Source organism: Amphimedon queenslandica, unplaced genomic scaffold, assembly GCF_000090795.2.
Source record: "Amphimedon queenslandica unplaced genomic scaffold, v1.1 AMPQUscaffold_13450, whole genome shotgun sequence".
NCBI lineage: Eukaryota > Metazoa > Porifera > Demospongiae > Haplosclerida > Niphatidae > Amphimedon > Amphimedon queenslandica.
In genome coordinates this window covers 202835-220742 of record NW_003546314.1, presented here as the reverse complement: position 1 = coordinate 220742, position 17908 = coordinate 202835, and the positions used below count along the sequence as shown (strand labels likewise).

The window sequence follows — 17908 nt, the reverse complement described above, 5'->3', positions numbered from 1 at the left end:
CCCCCCCTCTCTCTCTCCCTCCCTTCCTCTCTCTCTTTCTAGCCATTGTTTCCCATGTATTGTGGTCCTTTATCAAAGATCAAATGGGTCGAGTATGTTCTCTCTCAGCTGTTACAAAGACTAGCTGATTACTGGTGGCTACGCTCAGCATCCTATCTCTGCCCTAGCAATCATTGTACACATGAAAGGTCTCTCTTTCTTTTGATAATCTCTCCCACCTTTCTCACTCCTCTTTTGTCCACCTGGAAATATGCCATTCCTTACAATCGATGCACTCGCATTGATTGCATGTGTGTATGTATGCTTGATATTTCCTGTCATATGTCTTTATGCTAGTACTACAGCGTGTGAAAAATGACATTATCTCATATTTCATCCTTCTGTTACTAATTTATAATGTTTCATTGTGCCCTTTGTCTCTTTATCGGTCACCTAATGACCTTATGCTACTGACCGTCTTTTATAGCTACTACTCAAAGGTCGAGCATTCATTTGTAGACAGCTGCTGCATGTACTACGAACCATTAGGGAAATTTAAAATTGCATTTTTAATGTTTACACGCTGTCATATTTGATCGCTTTTTGATGACCGACATGTGTTACATGTACATGTACATGTATTGTAAAGGGCAATACATGTAGCGTGGGCACTTATTATGTACCTGGAATACTATACCTATACATCATGTGTCTACTTGTTTGTCTCCTAATTGGAGTATTATTATGAGTAATGTTTCTAATGGACTCATTATTATTTAGTCTTGTGTGGCCAGACTCCTGACGTTGGGGCAGTGTCAAAAAGGGGTGGAGCCTGGCTACGCAAGGCTAATTATTATTGTTATTAATAATGTCATTTTATTAATTGGTGCTTTATGTTAAGATGCCTTTTGTCTTTGTAAAGTTTTATATGTTGTAATTTTTGTGAATTAGAATGTAATTTTTAAAAAAGGAGCTCTATATAAACTACTCAATCTATGATTTTTTAACATTTAAAAATTCAAAAGCATTGTGGTATGTTTTTAAATTATTTTTATTCTGCATCTTGTAGGTCTCTGAATGCTAGCGATGTTGATTTTGTTGGCCTGACTCTGTTACTTGAAAATAAAGTTGGTTACCCATTCTTGGACCACCTTCACAGGTTCGTCAATAATCCACTGCATCAATAATAATAATAATGTACTGACACTAAAGAATGGTTTAAAAAGATAGCTTATTTTCAGTATAAAATAATGTATGTTTCAGGTCCATTTTCTTCACGTATAAATTAGCGTTTTTCCAATAAGCAATTAAGAATGATTGCAAATTTTCAAATGAAGAATTTCAAGAATTCAGTGATTAGTTTTTACTGCTAGAAAAACATCAAAAGATTTGCCCATATAAGGCAACGAGTACTCAGATGTGATCCCTTTGATGAACATTCTTTGGAATCCTGCCACTGGCAGAAATCCTGTCACTTTAATTTGAGCTATTCACACTTGTTTGTGCTAAGATGAGGAGATAAAATTCAATTACTCTGGGCTATGCAATTAAATTAGTAATAATAATATTAATTATTTGTATTTTTAAGATTTGAGTGTTGTCAATTAATTCATGCTTATCTGCTCAACAGTCATTTGAAATGACAGCATTGTTTAAAATCTAAGTACTCAATCATTATTTAGTCTGTGTCATTCCATTACGTGTCTTAATTGTGGTATACCATATTCATCATTATTATTATTGTTATTATTATCATTATTATTATTATATATTTAAAAATGAACAATAAAACAGGTTAGGTTGAGTAGAGTTGAGTTAAGATAAAAATAAATAAAAATAGAACATATTAGGATTGAAATAGATAACATCATCACCATCATTATTATTATTACTACTACTACTAGAGAAGCAGCTGATACTGAAGTGATCCAGTATCACGTGTGGGAAGACATTGGTCACGTATTAGAACAAGAGACACACTTTGAACTGAAGAAGAGGTCCATCAGCGCATGCCTGGGGAAGTATAGTGAGTAACTGATACTATAAACACAATGAATTCACTACTCCAGTGTGTGTGTGTGTGTGTGCGGGGGTTAAAATTTAACATTACATGTATGTGTACATTAATGATATTGTATTTATACTCTACAGTGTTTTTTGTTCCATTTACATGTAGCAAAAAGTTTGTAGCAAACGCCTCCAATTAACAGGCAGCACCTAGTGTACCAATTACATTCCTTACTGTATCCATGTAAAAGGACACCTCTGTATAACAGAGCGACTTTACAAAAGTGTCCACAGAGGCTCTGCTGTAATTCTGATCAAATATTCTTCAGTTGTACATGTACATGTACATATATACATGTACATGTACATACATCTATATACATGTACATGTATGGGCGTTTACAGAGACTCTTGACATCTGGGGGATGCCGCTATGTTTTGACATTCTGTTGGAATGACCCGAATGAGGGTAACCCCATCATTAATGAGTGTAATGCCATGGTTAATAAGTGTTTGTCCTAGGTCAATTTTCTTCACATATACATGCAGTGTCTGGAATCTGGATAGCCTTTATAGTTTATATGTCCACATGTCTCACTTGGCTGAGAGCCCTTATGTGCTAATAAGTATATCCTAATATTGATAATGATGATCATCGTATTAGTGGAATTGGGCGTCTGACATTAATTTGGTACATCCTCATTCCCTTCTTGTTAATTGTAATGACCTGATCGATACACTCATCGGACCACTGGACCTCATAATTGTAGTCACACATAACCAAGACAATGTTTTTGTTGCAACACAGGAAACACTTTTAATCAGTTCGAATTAAGGCATACATTAATGTATCTCTCTCTCCCTTCACTGAATTAAACGTTTAAAATTCTAGGATATGAACAATATTTATGTACGTGTTTTTGTTTGGGCAAATATATTTATTTATGTACATGTTAAATATATTGAGCAGTTTCCTGAGGTTGTTTGTCTTTTTTGTTACATCAATTAAACTTATTACATTGCTTGAATGCTTGGACGTCCTATTTGTAGTGCCTGGATTTCTACACCTGTTTCAAGCATTTTAACAGATTCACTGATATACGTATGGCTGTCATAATAAAACTCTCGCCATTTCTACACAGCACATACCAGTAGAAATAATGAATTAATTGCTCAGTGTTCTATAGTATTAAAATAACAATGACTCTATGTTGTTTTGATATGCACATGTGTAACGTTTATAATAATTATTAGTAATATGATAATGACCATAATAATTATAATTCACAGAATCAATTCAATAAGTACATACTACCAGAAGTCAATACTACATGTATATGTACATGTATGTGTACATGTACATGTATATTATGTATATATAAGGATAAAATGTGAGAGTAGAGTAGTGAGTGAGTGAGTGGTGAAATACAATATGTATCAATGCCAGACTGATTACCTCAGCCTGTGCATGCCTTCATTTACTCTAGCTATGCCTTAGCCTTAGGTAAAATACTTTATTATTATAATTTTTAGTCACTGGCAAATGTCTCAATAGTCGGAAGTTTGTGTGTATGCGAGTGTGTGGGGCTGCACGAACATGTACATTTGTTTATTTACACTTTATCCTCCAAGCATGTTGCATACTCCTCTGTTTATACTAGCTCGTTGAGTGTGTGTGTGTATTGTTACTAGTCCTATTATTGTGTGTGTGTGTGTGTGTGTGTGTGTGTGGCTGTGTGCCCACTGTTCACTCCTAGTCTATATATATACTAAGGTCATCAATGGAGTATGTCTCAATTTCTTCACTGCCAGTCTATGCAAGCCTATACACATATCTAGTCTCTATTGTGTCGATTGCTTAAGGCTATTATTATTAACGGTGTGTGACTTCATTTCTTCTGCTTCGTTATTTTATTTTGTGAATCTTGGCTCTGTCCTTATGTGTAAATCATCCTAACAGTAACAATGGATGTCAATGTGAATAACATACATGTACCCATATGGGGTGTATGCATATGCATGTGGGCCTGTTCATTCATAATGATGTATGTAAATGAATGTGTCTGTATGTTAATGCTGTAGGTAGTGAGGTTGTTAAGAAGTTAGGACTCTCAAGTCTCCTTGAGCTAAAACCTGATGATGATATCAACAAATCACTGACTGATATCAGAGTGAGTCTGATTTAATCTTATTCTATGTGTCATTTGATATATTTTTATTTATACAAAAGTGCAGTGGTTCTATTCCTAGTATATCATTACTAAGGAAATTCAATACATCAAATGTCCCTCCTAGCATTTTAGTATCATTTCTACCCGTGGGAATGTTTTTTTAGAGCGCTCCACAAATATTTATTTAATTGATTGGTAATGATATCCAGTATAGTATCAGTAGAAACTCATCAACAGAATCTCTTTTATTTACTCGTAGTTCCCATTCCTTTTAAGTCTTTGGTCCACTCCCTTCCTCTCCTATTGAGTTTCAGTTCTGTTTTTTCCTCTTAGGATAAAATGATGTTCAGTTTAAGGAGAAAGTGGACAACGTACATGCATAATGACTATGAGTCTTACTGCAGGTATAGCATTAACGGTAACATGTTCTCATGTTAATAAAAAGTGTACATTCTTATGTACATGTATATCTATGGCGGTTATACAGGCTTAATTGTTATACATGTAATTGTCACTCTTTCATCCCTTTAGCTATTTTCTTGTATGTAGATTTGCTACGTTCCACCCCTCCCTCTCTCCCTCCCTCCCTCTCTTTCTCCCCCTCCATCCCTCTCCCTCTCTCTCACTGCCTTTGCCTCTTTATGAATTTAATGATATTATTATTTTGATACTCATTCATGTATTGTACAAGCTAATGAATGATGTCACTATGCTTTTACTAACAAGGGAAACTGTATCTCATTTCCCTCTTGTCTCACTGATTACTTGAGTACTGAGACACATTGTACGTCACACGTAGCATTTGTATTTACTATGAGTGTGGGTGCATGGTAATCAAATAATAAAATTGATATTTCTATGATAAATTTAATTGACTTTTTGTTATTTCATTTATTTGCTGTGAGTATTATTATTATTATTGTAATTGAGGTAATGTAATTGAACTGAATTGAAAATTGACTCCATTTAGACTTATAGTCAGTGGACTGACCCCCACTGTATTTATATTTTATTTATGCTACATCTCTCTCTCTCTCTCTCTCTCTCTCTCTCATCATCATCATCATTCCTTATCTCACCAGGTGCTTCCCTCCTCGTGTCCAATGGAAGCTGTTACCTCAGTCAATGTTCCCTTCACCTGACCCTCTCCTTGATAATGATGATAATGAGCCCAACTCATCATCTCCTTGTCACAATAAGAAGCAGGTAATAATGATAACCATATCTGCTCACTTTCACTTTCATCATGATGATTATTATCACATCTTCTTCTTGTTTTTGTTATCAGTCCTGCTTATTTCCCCTTGGCCATGTTTATAATTTTCTTCCTTTTCAGTAATTTTTATTAATAATTTAATTGTTCTGTTTTGTCATTATTTATCTCTCCCTTCCTCCCTCAGTTTGTATCAAGGAATATCTCAAGGGGCAGGAGGTTCATTTGTAGGCCGGAGGTGACTCTCAGTATGTCTGATCTTGGTGGAACTCCATTGGGTGCCTTCCCTACTCCTCAGTATGTGCTTCACTTTAGCTTCACTTTAGTATTACTATACCTTCCCCTACTAAATTAAGCTACATGTACACATTATTGCCATAGGAACGTTATCAAGGCACAGAAACATTAACTCATAGAACTATAATGTTACAGGCTAACGTATAATGTGTACTATAGTTATTATCATTATTTTACCAGCTGTGTATGAATGCTTGCACAATGCGTACACTTGGTAGTAGCGGGGGATGCTGTTTACAGTTTTATGTGCATATATCATCAAATGCCAGTTCATGTGTTGTTGGGTGAAGCTCGCATTGTTTGACTCTGTTTTGCCAAAATATACTTATTTATTACTAATCGCTGACCAATACAGCGTAATGGCTTCAGATTATTATGTGTTCTTATGTATGTACAGTATTGTACATGCATAATGTGTGTCTGTGGATATTAGTTTGTTTTTTATCAATTGTTATTACAGGGCAGTTGAGGATTTTAAGTCTTACCTTGAAGATAGCTATGGAGCTGGTTCTCAAGAGATTGTCTCGTTTGAGGTTTGGCTGGCTATTCTGCTTCATCAGAAGGTACCCAAAGGATGCAAGAACTATCACGCAAAGAAGATCTATCGGTAGAGAGAGGAGGGAGGGAGAGAGAGAGGGAAGGAGAGAGAGAGGGAGAGAGGGAGAGGGAGGGAGAAAGGGAGAGAGAAATAATTAGATTAAACATGAAGTGATCTCTTCCTTATTCCACTCTCAATTAGTGGAAAGAATATGATACCATGTTCTTTTATATCTTTTTCTTATAGCGATTTCTTATCTCCTCATTCTAAAGTGTAAGTGCTCAATGGTGCGTAACATTATGCTCTCATTTTATACACATGCTTGCACACAGGCCACTAACTCTCCCAAAGACTTTAAAGAAACCTCTCCCAAGGCGACCACCATCACCCGTTTTACGTGAACTGCAGTCGAGCAGTTTTGAGAGTTTTTCCGATGATCTTGTTGACTTCCTAAGAGTAAGTGAATATTTTAAGTTATTTCTAATATGAAGATAAGATTATGGGTATTAGTAAAAGTAGAAATGAAATGAAATGCCAAAGCAGCAATCTCCTAATGTAGTTAGGAGTCCCCTAGTTATGTTAGGAGTCCCCAAGGTTGGGTTTAGGGCTTAGTTTTTTATTCTAGAGAGTATTATGACTAAAAGAGGGAATTCTCAATTTTTATAATTTCTTCTGGTACATATACATATGTACTAATGTTACGTAGAAAATTTGAGCTGATCTAAAATAAAGTTTAGATTTTTAATAAATTTTTATTTAAAGTGGCTCAAAAATCAGGCCAAAGACCAAAGGTGTCTTTGGTATTTAGTCAAATTTTGTCAAAAAATGTCTATGAGAGAATTCCCCATTTTATAATTTTTTCTGATACATTATACATGTTCTTATGTTGTGTAGAAAATGTGAGCTGATTTTGATCAAAAACTGATTTTTAATGAATTTTTAAATTTGCTCCAAATGCCATGAACTGGTTGTTTAATGTTTATGCTTGTCCACTTTTTTAGAAAGCGCTGGTACGAAAGGATATTAATTGTTTTACCGAAATCAAATTGAATAGTATCGTCTACTCTTGGTAGTATAGTAATATAATAATAATATAATAAAAATTATAATAATAATCATAATAGTAGTTTTCTGTAGAAAAGCCACTAATTTAATAATAATCAGTGACCTTGGAGTGCTACCCTTTGCTGGGTACAATAATGCATTAGTGTGTAGAGGTGTAGATTTTTATGTCAACATCCTTCTTTGTATGTCTGCTGTTTAATGTACTCTTTTATCTATTCATGTACTACTTCATGCCCTCTCTTCATTATCTCATATCATTAATCTTATATTAAGAATCTAAAGTCATTGTCATCATTCGAAATAATTATATCCTTTTGTTGACAGCGGGCAGCATATTAATTCTCTCTGGACGTATCTCTCACTAATTTCCCTCTCCCCCTCCCTTTGTCCCTCACCCCTACTCTCCCTCCCCCTCTCCTTATCATAGATACTCAATAGCTCTGTCCAGTCTAGTCGACCTACTCCAGACATGGTAAGATAATATTCACGGAATGTCATGGCTTTACTAAAATAGGAAACATGTAGTGGTTAAGCTCCGCTGTGTGCATACCAGTCAATATCTTAAAGTGGTTGTAGTTTACATAGGTACACTCATTCTCCATAGATACCGATACTAATTCTTTTCTGACATACTTGCCACGCATTTTTTTGCTCATTAATCAGAAGATACTTGTCACACGCTCTACTAGTGTATTCCAGCCTCTCTCTCTCTCTCCCTCTCTTCCTATCCTTATCTCTAGCATTACTAATTACCTTGAGAATGTGAGTGAGTGAGTTATGATGTATGGCATGAGAGTGTTTACATGCTCCTCAATATGTACGTGTCAAGTGCTCTAATTTAATGATAACTTTGTGTGGTAGCATAAATGATTAGAGAGAATTGAAGCCTTCCTCCCGGAACAGAATATAAAAGCTTGAAGTTACCGAGAGTCTACTTGCATTAAGGAAGTAGAAAGCTACAAATAGAAGCCCGTGCGCAAATTAAAGGTAGAAAACAGATCCATGGGTGATTATTCAGTGATGAAGGTGTATATAAGTACAGTGTACATGATGTGTCCATTGACTGTCACATTGGTTGATAGTATAGTTTGTACTGTGAGTCACTGTGTGTGTATTGTTTGTAGATACTGATGCATTCTTTTCTTGAAGAGGATTGCATGTCATTTAAGGAGCTCAATCACGTTGAGAAGAAGCTTTATCATTTCCTTGAGAACAACATTAAGGAGAAGACAAAGAAACTGGTACGTATGTTATATGCTCATGTCTGTGTGTGTGCGTGTCTGTGTGTGTGTATGACAAATTTGATCTTTTCATTGTTTTATAATTGTATCTACTTCTCTCCCACTTTTATTTCCTTGAATGATACATTTTTTCCATGACAATAACGAAAGCAATTTGTTTGTTTGTTTGTTAAGAGGATGCACTCTGACTCCTCGGCATTCTCTGTACTGTACATCCAATTTGAAAGTTGAATGAATAGATTTTTTAACTTGGCTCTTTATATCATTCACATTGGGCTACAACACAAGCTCTACATGCCTGATCATACCCAATAGAGCATGTTATTAGACAGTTATGCTAATCTTTGTGATGTTTATGGACAGTCTTCATTCCTGCCATGATTGATAGAGCAAGACTATGCTACTTAGTGGCCATTGGTTTATTATAAAGGAAATTTACACACACACAACATGCACTTTATAGTACATGTGCATCATGTCATGATAGTAGCAGCTGGCTTGATTGACCTTGTTAATGTAACAATGTGCATATTGGTCTTGTAAATTCTAACACTTTATGTTACATAAACACCAACTTTCTTATGTATATATAGTTGGCTGGTAAAGCTATTTCAGATATTTCATTTGTCTCGGTCTAGTCCTCCTAGCTTCCTTCCTTCCTTAATCTATTTACAAATGACTTTTCATCCCTCTCTCACTTTTTTGTCTTATTGCACTCTCTCCCTCTTTCTCTCTTCTTTAGAAAGCATTTGAACGTTTTCTTCTTGAAAGAGGACCGATGGATTGCCCAGCCCTTTTATTCAATAGTGCTCAATATTGGATGGAAATCCACATTTTTCAAGTACTATTCATTGTGGCATACGTACACGCACATGATTTTATTTATTTTATTTTTCATTCACAGAGTGTAGTCAGTGGATCTGATCTGGTTAGTGTAATATTATGATGAGATGATTGATGGTATCAAAATTATCATATGTACAATGGCATGTAATGTGTATGTGTCTGTTTCATGTATACCAAATTATTTGGGTGTGTGTGTCTGTGTCTGTCATTGATATGAATGTATATACATATTAAATGGCATGTGTGTGTGTGTATATGTAATTGTTTAGTTTTGTCATCCACTACTGGTGGAGACTGAAACAATGCTTTGTGTAACTCTATACTGTATGTCACAATCCCTGATAATGCATGCTGTCTGTACTGCTGAATGGCGTGAGAGAGTTTAGTGATGATATGCAGAGTAGGAATGAGCCTTGAAGGGATGTTTGGTTAAGTCAGTTTGTCTATTCTCATCATTATGTCAATCATTGGAACAATGCTTTGTGTGTGTAATGTTATATATGTGAGGTGGTTGAGGCCTACCCATTCGTGTAATTGAGTGGTTTTTTCAGTTGATCTTTTTACTCTGAGGTTGCTTATTCACTCTTGCTTGTAGTAATTTGTGGGTTTGTGTTTTGTAGTATTTTTTGTCAAAGAAGTTTGTTGCTCTTGCTAATCGTTTTCTTGATACCTCTTCACCACCTTGGGTCAAGGTAATCATCTTTTCTAATATTCTAAATTTATACTGTTGTTGTTTCTCTTCCTCCTCTCCTCTTTTTTTATTTTACTTCCTTATCTCTCTTCCCCTCCTCTCTCTCCCTTTCTCCTTTCTTTCTCCCTCCCCCCCCTCTCTCTCTCCCTCCCTCTCTTCTCTTAGATTGCTATCAGTAATGATTTAGCTACCACACTGACTGATGCTGCTTTGTCTTTTGCCGAATCTCCAAACGAGGAAAAGTTTGAAGCCCTTAAAGAACTTGTCTCAAGATCCAAAGCAACCGTCTTTTCTCATCTTGTCCAGTTTTGGGTTGAATTCAATGAATTTTACAAAAGTCTACCAAGCAGTCCATCACATAGCTTTTTATGTGAGTATTCTCCATTTCAATAATAATTATGTGGGCATCTGTTTGTACATGTGTGTGTGTGTGTGTTTGTAACTATTAGTTTGCTATTAGTGGTTGAGTGTGTGTCCAATGATACTATGGTGTGTGTAAGAGTAACGAGAGGTTGATTGAAGATTGCATACTAAAGCTGTGTCCCTAACAACTAGTGTAACGATGAGCCGTCTGCCCAGTCATTCCTGTCGCTTTCTCCATTCCTTTGTAATGGGACAGTAGTCTGTTGTCTTAAAATACTTCTTTATGTATTTATGAGGCTCATTACTATTGAGTGATTTATGCCTCTCTCTCTCACATCACACCACTCTCTCTCTCCTTATCCTGGTTACTGTGGCTACTGTGTTTACGTATATGTCAAGTAGCATCTGTCTGTCTGTTTGTGGTTTGTCTTCCTTCCTTTCTCTCCCTCTCTCTCTCTGCCTCTCCCTCTCCCTCTCTGCCCCCCTCTCTCTCCCCCTCTATTCCTATTTATATATTCATCTCTGATATGCGTTGTTGTGTTATACTACACGTACATATATTAGAGTGTATTCAATACATAAGTAAAGGGAGCACATGATTAGAGGTCAATGATGAGAAAGGGAATCGTATGATATGAAGTAGTGATAACTCCATCAGTGTGTGAATAGCAGTCATTCCTCTAACACAAGCCACTGTTATCACTTTTTTATTTTCCTTATACATGTAGCTACAACTTGCTCTATAAAAGCTAGGAACTCCTCCTCATCTTCTAATGATGTCCTTCATCCTCCAACGCCGCCAGACAATAAAACCCCTGCTGTTTTATCTTATTCGAGGCAGGACGGGCTACAATGGATCACTTTAGCTGCTCAAATAGCAGCAGCTGAGACTCAAGCATGACACAGTGGTACATATGCATACATATATAGTAAGCATTCTCTGTTCTCTTTTTATCCTGTTTCATAGTTCATACCCTCTTGGGCTTTGTTTTATCAATTAATCATTATTAATTTATTCCTAACCAAGGGAAACACTCTGTTATGTGTGTATGTATGTACATGTACATGTGTGTGTGTGTGTGTGTGTGTGTGTGTGTGTGTGTGTGTGTGTGTGTGTGTGTGTGACATAACTGCACGTAATATGCAAAGTTGTTTATTTGCCAGAGCATTGAATGAAAGAGTGAGGTGTATGGATATGCGACTGATTGCATTCCTTTATTACATAATTATAAAGTGTTCATTGTAAGTTTATGCAACAATGACTGGTGGATCATTGTCTGAATGATCATTAAACACTAACTGTTGACAGTCTAAGCATGTGCCGCATTACTAATTGTCCTGTATTACTGATGCTTATAATCGGTAGAAGTTTTGTTAAGTTATTAATTGCGACAAAAGACTCTGCATTGCTTGCTGTGGATGACTTGCTTTAATCTTCAGTACATGTACTTGCAATTTGTTGCCATTTGCTACAAGTGTCCCCCCATTAGTCTCTCTTACTAGGAATATATATAAATGCTGCATTGCTTGTGCTTCTACACCTGTATTGAGTGGATATGCATTGACCAGTTTATTGCAATACATTGCTATACACTACTTGGACCATAATTTTTATTATGTCTTTCAGAAGCCACTACTTCATCTATTGATTACCTTGAAGCCCTTGACTCCAATTAAAGCTGCTGCTCATAGCTAAGAAATTGTTTTTCTCGCATCGGGCCCTTTCCTCGTAGGTGTATCTTGTTTTAGTTGTTCGTATGTACATGTACGTGCACATATCTTCAATCATTAATATACTTTATCCTTTTAGATATTTCACTCATTCGTCTCACTAATGCTCTTACTGATCATATAACCTATTTAACTCAATAACTGTATTGATAATGGGCTTTGCATAGTAGTCTAAAATAACAATACATGACATCGAAATATCTAACGTACCATTCCTCCAGTCCAATATTCCCACATCCCATTCTAATAACGTGACTATACTCTAGACCGTGCAGCCTCTTCTCAGCAGCCACCTGTTGTGTATGTGGTTGCATGAGGATATTATTATTGTGCAGCATATGTGTGTGTGTGTGTTCATGCATGCATGGCATTAGAGGGTTTGAAAACAATGTGTCAATCCAATAGTTGATGCAATTACTTGATTACAGCCACGCCATCCAGGCGTCGTATCTTATGAACCTTCCTGTGAGAGGTCACCACCACATGGCACTCTAGCTAATGACCATAAACATATGGTACCTTATGCAAAACATGGGTACCTTGCATGTGCAACACATGGGTACCTTGCATGTGCAACACATGGGTACCTTATGCAACACAAGGTTCCTTATTCCTTTTTCTTTAGCATGTGCATTATTTGAGGCTCTCACTATATGCACTGATTATGATGGAGCTGTCACTATGCAGCAAGCAGGTTTGGCCTGATTGTCAATGCACCATTATTAGTGGGTTAGTGGTTGAATGGTAGTTGAGCACAGCATCTGCTTGTGGCTGATAAAACTACCAACTTTGTTGTTGGGGCAGATTTTTTCACACTATATTTGGCCTGGCAGCTCTCTCAAATCTTAGGCAATTATCGTTTGCAGGTATTTCTAAGTTGTCATTGTAATAATTATTATCATTGCCGTAATAAATGCATAAATATATAATATAATATATAGAGAGGACTAACAATGAGTTGATGATTATAGTTTAAAACATAAATAAATAGTAATAATAATAATAACATTAATATAATAATAATTATTATTTAGCTTGATTGAGTTCCAAAGAGATAATGTTTAGCGCATTTAACGCCCTCTTCGCCAACGCATCCTCTCAAGCAAGACTTTCTTCTTCCAAGTGATTCTAGCATCTCAACAGTGTTCATGTATAGTGATAAATGGTACAGTGCCTCACTCCATTGCTTAGTGCAGTCTACTTTTTGTTGTGCTTTTGCTCTTGCACGTTCTTCAGGATCTGTAATTGTTTCGTCAATGGTGAATATCCATTTTGAAACAAACTCTTCTTCTTCCTCTTGGGTTATGTTGTGAGCTTGGAAACAGCAGTTTTCTGTTGTATGAGTCTCACGCTATAAGTAAGGGAAGGAAAAACATTAAATCATATTGCATGCAACAAATAAATTTAAAATACTTACCATACTGTCCAGCCATGCTCTAACAGTATTTACAAAGTGAGCCGGCTCCCTGATCTCCTTGTTGCTTCCATCATAAGCAATGCAGCTGTTAGTTGCTGCCAACTTTGGAATCACATCTGTTACGATTTCTTTGTCGATTATGTTGAGGACACTGCAGTAGAGTTCTCTTCCTTGGGTCTATGTAAAGGAATGAAGATGTTGTTTATTTTGTTATACAAAATATTTTGCTACAATTAATTGATTATCTGGTTTAGTACTGAACAGATTCATTAGCACTCATTTGATGACTTACCTTTTTCAGTATCTTGCTTGGGATTGGGCACTTCTCTTTAGATTTTAAGTCTTGCTGTTTATCATTTTTTTTGATGCAATTCTTGGCTTTTACTTCCTTTGCATGATTTGCCAAAATGCCTTCACAACACGTATCAGAGTAGTGACAGCACTATCAGAAAAGAAAGATAATAGTGCAAATACTGAAATAATATAATATTGAAGCATGCATGACTAAAAAAAATCAAGAACAGGTTTGAAAAGGACATTTCAACACTCGTGATTAAGCTACTTACTTGGTTCTGTACTTCAGTGATCACCAAATTATCGTCGCCGGATAATAGTGATCTTGTACTTCTGTTGACTGCTGTAGTTGTCGAGCTGTTTCTAGTGGGGCTAGTTGTTGGGAGACCATTGATCTCAGAGAGGAGTGCAATAATGGTAAGGAAAGCCAAACAGAGGGCCGACATGTTAAGAGAGGGATGAAGTTAGCTCCTTGCTATATTTGCTACAGAACACAGCTTTCTGGCCTTTGGGCTTCTCCACTCGCTTTTATGTGCAACAGTCTCGTGGGCGTGCCTGCACAGGCATAATTATACTATTATAGTCAAATATACTACATGTACTGTTGTTTTTCTTGGTAGGAGTTTCCTTACTTTCCTAAGGGAATACATATTGTCTGCAGTGGTACAGGCTTTAGTGTTCAACTGATGATTGCATGAGCTTTCAAGTAAACATACATCTACAGAGAATAAACATACACTTAATTTTCTTTCATTTAGAAAACAATGAATCATCAGGGGATTGCTTTTACTGGACTGAAAACTCACACTAGCTGTAACACAAGTATGTACACATAGATATCTCACATACTATTCATGCATTAATGGGAATTAAGAGGGAGGTCACTTTTCGCTTTATACTGTTGAAAAGCGTCTAGCAAGTGAATTTACGCCAGTATATACTGGGTTTAGCAGTAATTACAATTCTAATTCCTTATTTGGAAGCAGAACTTGCGGAACTGTTAGAGCCAAGTTCAAATTCCAATTGAATTCGTTTAGGGAAAGATTTGAATGGTGAATGGGGTCATGCGTAGCGATTTTGTCATGTTCTTATTGTATGCTAATTGCATGTTACAAAACTATATAGTAGGTGGGATGAAGCATTGTTCGACTGTTTACTCTATCCTTATTGAGTAATTGACCTATTTGCCTTGGGGTGACAAATCACTTGGAGCAATTTTATTGCAATCCAGTCATTACTATTATTAAGCCAATTAGTGTGTGCATGTGCAAATTCAAATAATAAATTCTACTTTCTTAAAAATACAATACCAGTGAAGTGTAGGGTGTGGAGAGTATTAAAGCATTAAAGCATTCCTTGTCTATGGTAAGGGCCAAATGGCTCTTTTCCTTGATATTATTTTAGGGGAAATACTTGTCTGTGCATGGAGATGTATGCTTTTACTCACTCACATTATTGGTACAAAGGCTAACTGTATTACGTATGTATTCAATTTAACGCCTATACGAACTCCAAAGGAGCCACTCAGCCCTTCTATCTCTACTATGTTGCTATGATAAAGCGTGTTGCTCTCTTTATGTAAATATTTCCGAGCTCCATAGCAACGTAGCAACAGTATGACAAACCTGGTATGATTATTAACTGAAGTAATTTGTAAACACATTTTAAAAATAACAAACAATAATTATTAACTAAAATAATGTACATTAACACATAAATGACATAATGATATGGATCAGTTTATAACTGTTTATTGATATAAGAGATCAGCTATCAAGTTTTGCTCTTTCTTCGAGTTCTCTTAGCATGTCTTGAATGCTAACAATGGTTCCTTTCCTATGATTCCTGATTCTCTCATTACCATCTGTAGATACACTGTCCAGCTTCAGTATAATAGATAGCAAGGTCTCCGATATGTAGAGGTACTCCTTGGAGGAACTTGTTCCTTGGAAACTCTCAATTCGACTCTTGAGATTCGCTGTTGCTTCCGCTGAGATAGAATCAATGAGTTCAAGCTTTGCTTTTATATCGTCTTCTGATAGGACTGAATCATCTTCCATGGTGACATCGTCAGATTCATCGCCCGCTTCTTCTTGCATATTATCTACTGCTTCATCAGATTTGTCACCCGCTTCTTCTTTCACATTATCATGTACCTCTGACACATTGTCCATCTCTGCAGGAGCAGGAGCATCATTGTCCTTTACCACAGGGTCAGCTCCTGACTCAGTACCTGCCGTTTCCACAGCAACAGCAGGAACGATGGGCTCTGTTACAGAGGGTTTATTTTCTGAAGAGGGGGAGGTAGAGGTGGCACGTAGTACATCCCTTGATGGAGGAGGGGAAAGAGGAGTAGAGGAGGTAGAGGGATGCGGAGATGAGTGTCTGTCAGGTACAGATGGTTTAGTCTCAATATTTTGTTTCGTGGCGACAGAAGGCTGGCTCTTACCACGTCTGGGAGTGTGAGGATTGAGTGGACCGGATTTCTTTAATGGGTAACCCGACCTCAAGGTATCATAGCCAAAAGGACTAACATGGTAGGGATCACTACTGTATGGATTAGCATAATAAGGATCAGCATACGGATATCCCATAGTATGCGAATTAGGCATCCCATTACACCAATGATTTGATGGATGATACCCTCTTGATGATCGTAAAACTCCTGGGTCGTAGCGAGGATCCAACCAAGTAGTGCGTCTGTTTGGATGGTCGACAAAGAAAGGCCAGCCAGTGAAAAGGTCCATTTTCATTTCCCAGTTAGGAGGCAGGGGTACGTAATAGTTCTCTTCAGTATTGCTCCAATGATAAGGATAATCTAAATCTACTTGTGTCAATGTCATGTTAGCTTTTTATGCAAACTCTCAAGTCTTTCTATAATATTCTAGAACCTTCACTCTTGACCCTCTCTCTCTCTCTCAAATTCTCGATTGTTCTCAAAGCTACAAATACGGTCTTCAAGTTCTAGTGCTGTAACCTGCTGTTCGAGATGACTCTAGAGTCTAGCTGATTCTAGAGTCTTCGAGACAAATCCAAGAGGCCATTTTAATTAAGTGGGCGTACCCAATAACGGGGCGTGTTAAAATCAAAATGGAGGACGAAGAGTCACAAAATCCTAGTCAAAATTTGATGTCTAATGAGCGTATTTCACATTCACCAGTGATGTGGCCTGATCAGAATTGTTGTAAGCACTCAGTATAATCCAATAATGTCAATTAAAACTCGTTTTATGTGCACAGTTGGTGAACTGGACTCTGCCACCCCATCAGTGCCTCAATGGCTCCAAGAGATAGAGAGAGATGATAAAAAGATGCTTACAGGTCTGATCTTATGCATCTGTATGTATATATAACAGTGTCACATGTGAGAGGTAGTCATGTATTGATACGAAAACTTTTAAGATGTACAGTACATGCAATAATCTATTACTGTGTAGCTCCAAATTTTTGTCGGTCATAATTTTTGTCAAATTTGTCAGGTATTTTTGCTTGGCAAAATTTTTGTTCCATGTGAGTAGTATGTGAGTTAATAACAAAAACGACGAAAGTTTTATTGGTGAAAACAAGAAATTAAGATTTTTGACAAAATTTTTGACTGACGGAAATTTGGAGCTATACAGTATTAAGAACATGTATAATGTACATATAATATCCCCTACATGTTATACATTATGTACTTAGCTATTGTTAAGAGTACAGAGCCATGCCAACAGACCAGTAGTTGTCATTAATTGTGACCATAATTGACAAAAGGTACCTTATGGCGGATTTTAAAATTCATCATTATGATGAAAAATATCAATCTTTGAGTGCTCTATTAGACAACTACTGTTTCTAAAAGTTACATAGTAACTTTTTGCATCCTCTGGAGTAATTTCATGATAAATGGAGCTCAGGAAATTAGATTTTAAAGGCTATAAAGACCAATTTTCCTATCCGCCATAAGGTACCTTTTGTCAATTATGGTCACAATTTATTATCATCACAATAAGACTACGCATGTCATTGTTGGAAGTTTAGTACTAAAATAAACTAACTTGACTCTGCAGTCTGGAT

At 36.5% G+C, this 17908-nt stretch overlaps 4 protein-coding genes across 4 annotated transcripts in view; 2 read left to right on the top strand and 2 right to left on the bottom strand.

Annotated features, from left to right (window-relative positions):
- LOC100638129 (uncharacterized) overlaps positions 1 to 11451 on the top strand; it is a 14714-nt gene extending 3263 nt beyond the window's left edge. Inside the window, exons 4-20 of the mRNA XM_019995242.1 lie at positions 43 to 188; positions 1049 to 1138; positions 1884 to 2005; positions 4069 to 4157; positions 4491 to 4561; positions 5240 to 5363; positions 5558 to 5667; positions 6128 to 6274; positions 6452 to 6478; positions 6538 to 6661; positions 7698 to 7742; positions 8395 to 8511; positions 9254 to 9352; positions 9416 to 9439; positions 9978 to 10049; positions 10214 to 10418; positions 11140 to 11451. Of these exons, the coding sequence (XP_019850801.1) occupies positions 43 to 188; positions 1049 to 1138; positions 1884 to 2005; positions 4069 to 4157; positions 4491 to 4561; positions 5240 to 5363; positions 5558 to 5667; positions 6128 to 6274; positions 6452 to 6478; positions 6538 to 6661; positions 7698 to 7742; positions 8395 to 8511; positions 9254 to 9352; positions 9416 to 9439; positions 9978 to 10049; positions 10214 to 10418; positions 11140 to 11312 (1785 nt within the window). The 3' untranslated portion in view covers positions 11313 to 11451. The remainder of the gene's footprint in view (positions 1 to 42; positions 189 to 1048; positions 1139 to 1883; positions 2006 to 4068; positions 4158 to 4490; positions 4562 to 5239; positions 5364 to 5557; positions 5668 to 6127; positions 6275 to 6451; positions 6479 to 6537; positions 6662 to 7697; positions 7743 to 8394; positions 8512 to 9253; positions 9353 to 9415; positions 9440 to 9977; positions 10050 to 10213; positions 10419 to 11139) is intronic.
- Positions 11452 to 13022: 1571 nt separating this feature from the next.
- On the bottom strand, positions 13023 to 14368 carry LOC109581268 (uncharacterized). Its single transcript, XM_019995241.1, has 4 exons — positions 14126 to 14368; positions 13852 to 14001; positions 13560 to 13736; positions 13023 to 13493 (listed from the first exon to the last, which is right to left on the bottom strand). Exons 1-4 carry the CDS (start codon positions 14297 to 14299, stop codon positions 13173 to 13175), a joined length of 822 nt encoding a protein of 273 aa, XP_019850800.1. The 5' UTR covers positions 14300 to 14368; the 3' UTR covers positions 13023 to 13172.
- Positions 14369 to 15479: 1111 nt separating this feature from the next.
- Positions 15480 to 16815, bottom strand: LOC105312386 (BAG family molecular chaperone regulator 3-like). The gene has a single exon (XM_011404985.2). The coding sequence runs from the start codon at positions 16694 to 16696 to the stop codon at positions 15620 to 15622; it is 1077 nt and encodes a 358-aa protein (XP_011403287.1). The 5' UTR covers positions 16697 to 16815; the 3' UTR covers positions 15480 to 15619.
- Positions 16816 to 16852: 37 nt separating this feature from the next.
- The window catches only part of LOC105312376 (protein lin-52 homolog), an 11371-nt gene continuing 10315 nt past the window's right edge, over positions 16853 to 17908 (top strand). The window contains exons 1-2 of the mRNA XM_011404970.2: positions 16853 to 17037; positions 17093 to 17173. Coding sequence (XP_011403272.1) covers positions 16944 to 17037; positions 17093 to 17173 — 175 coding nt within the window. The 5' untranslated portion in view covers positions 16853 to 16943. The remainder of the gene's footprint in view (positions 17038 to 17092; positions 17174 to 17908) is intronic.

Excerpts from the sequence above, each read along its gene's own strand:
- LOC109581268 (XM_019995241.1), bottom strand. The coding sequence starts at position 14,299 with ATGTCGGCCCTCTGTTTGGCTTTCCTTACCATTATTGCACTCCTCTCT. Across the intron at positions 13,737-13,851 it reads CAAGCAAGATACTGAAAAAG|ACCCAAGGAAGAGAACTCTA; the intron begins GTAAGTCATCAA and ends TCCTTTACATAG. Across the intron at positions 13,494-13,559 it reads GAGCATGGCTGGACAGTATG|CGTGAGACTCATACAACAGA; the intron begins GTAAGTATTTTA and ends CCTTACTTATAG.
- LOC105312386 (XM_011404985.2), bottom strand. The coding sequence starts at position 16,696 with ATGACATTGACACAAGTAGATTTAGATTATCCTTATCATTGGAGCAAT.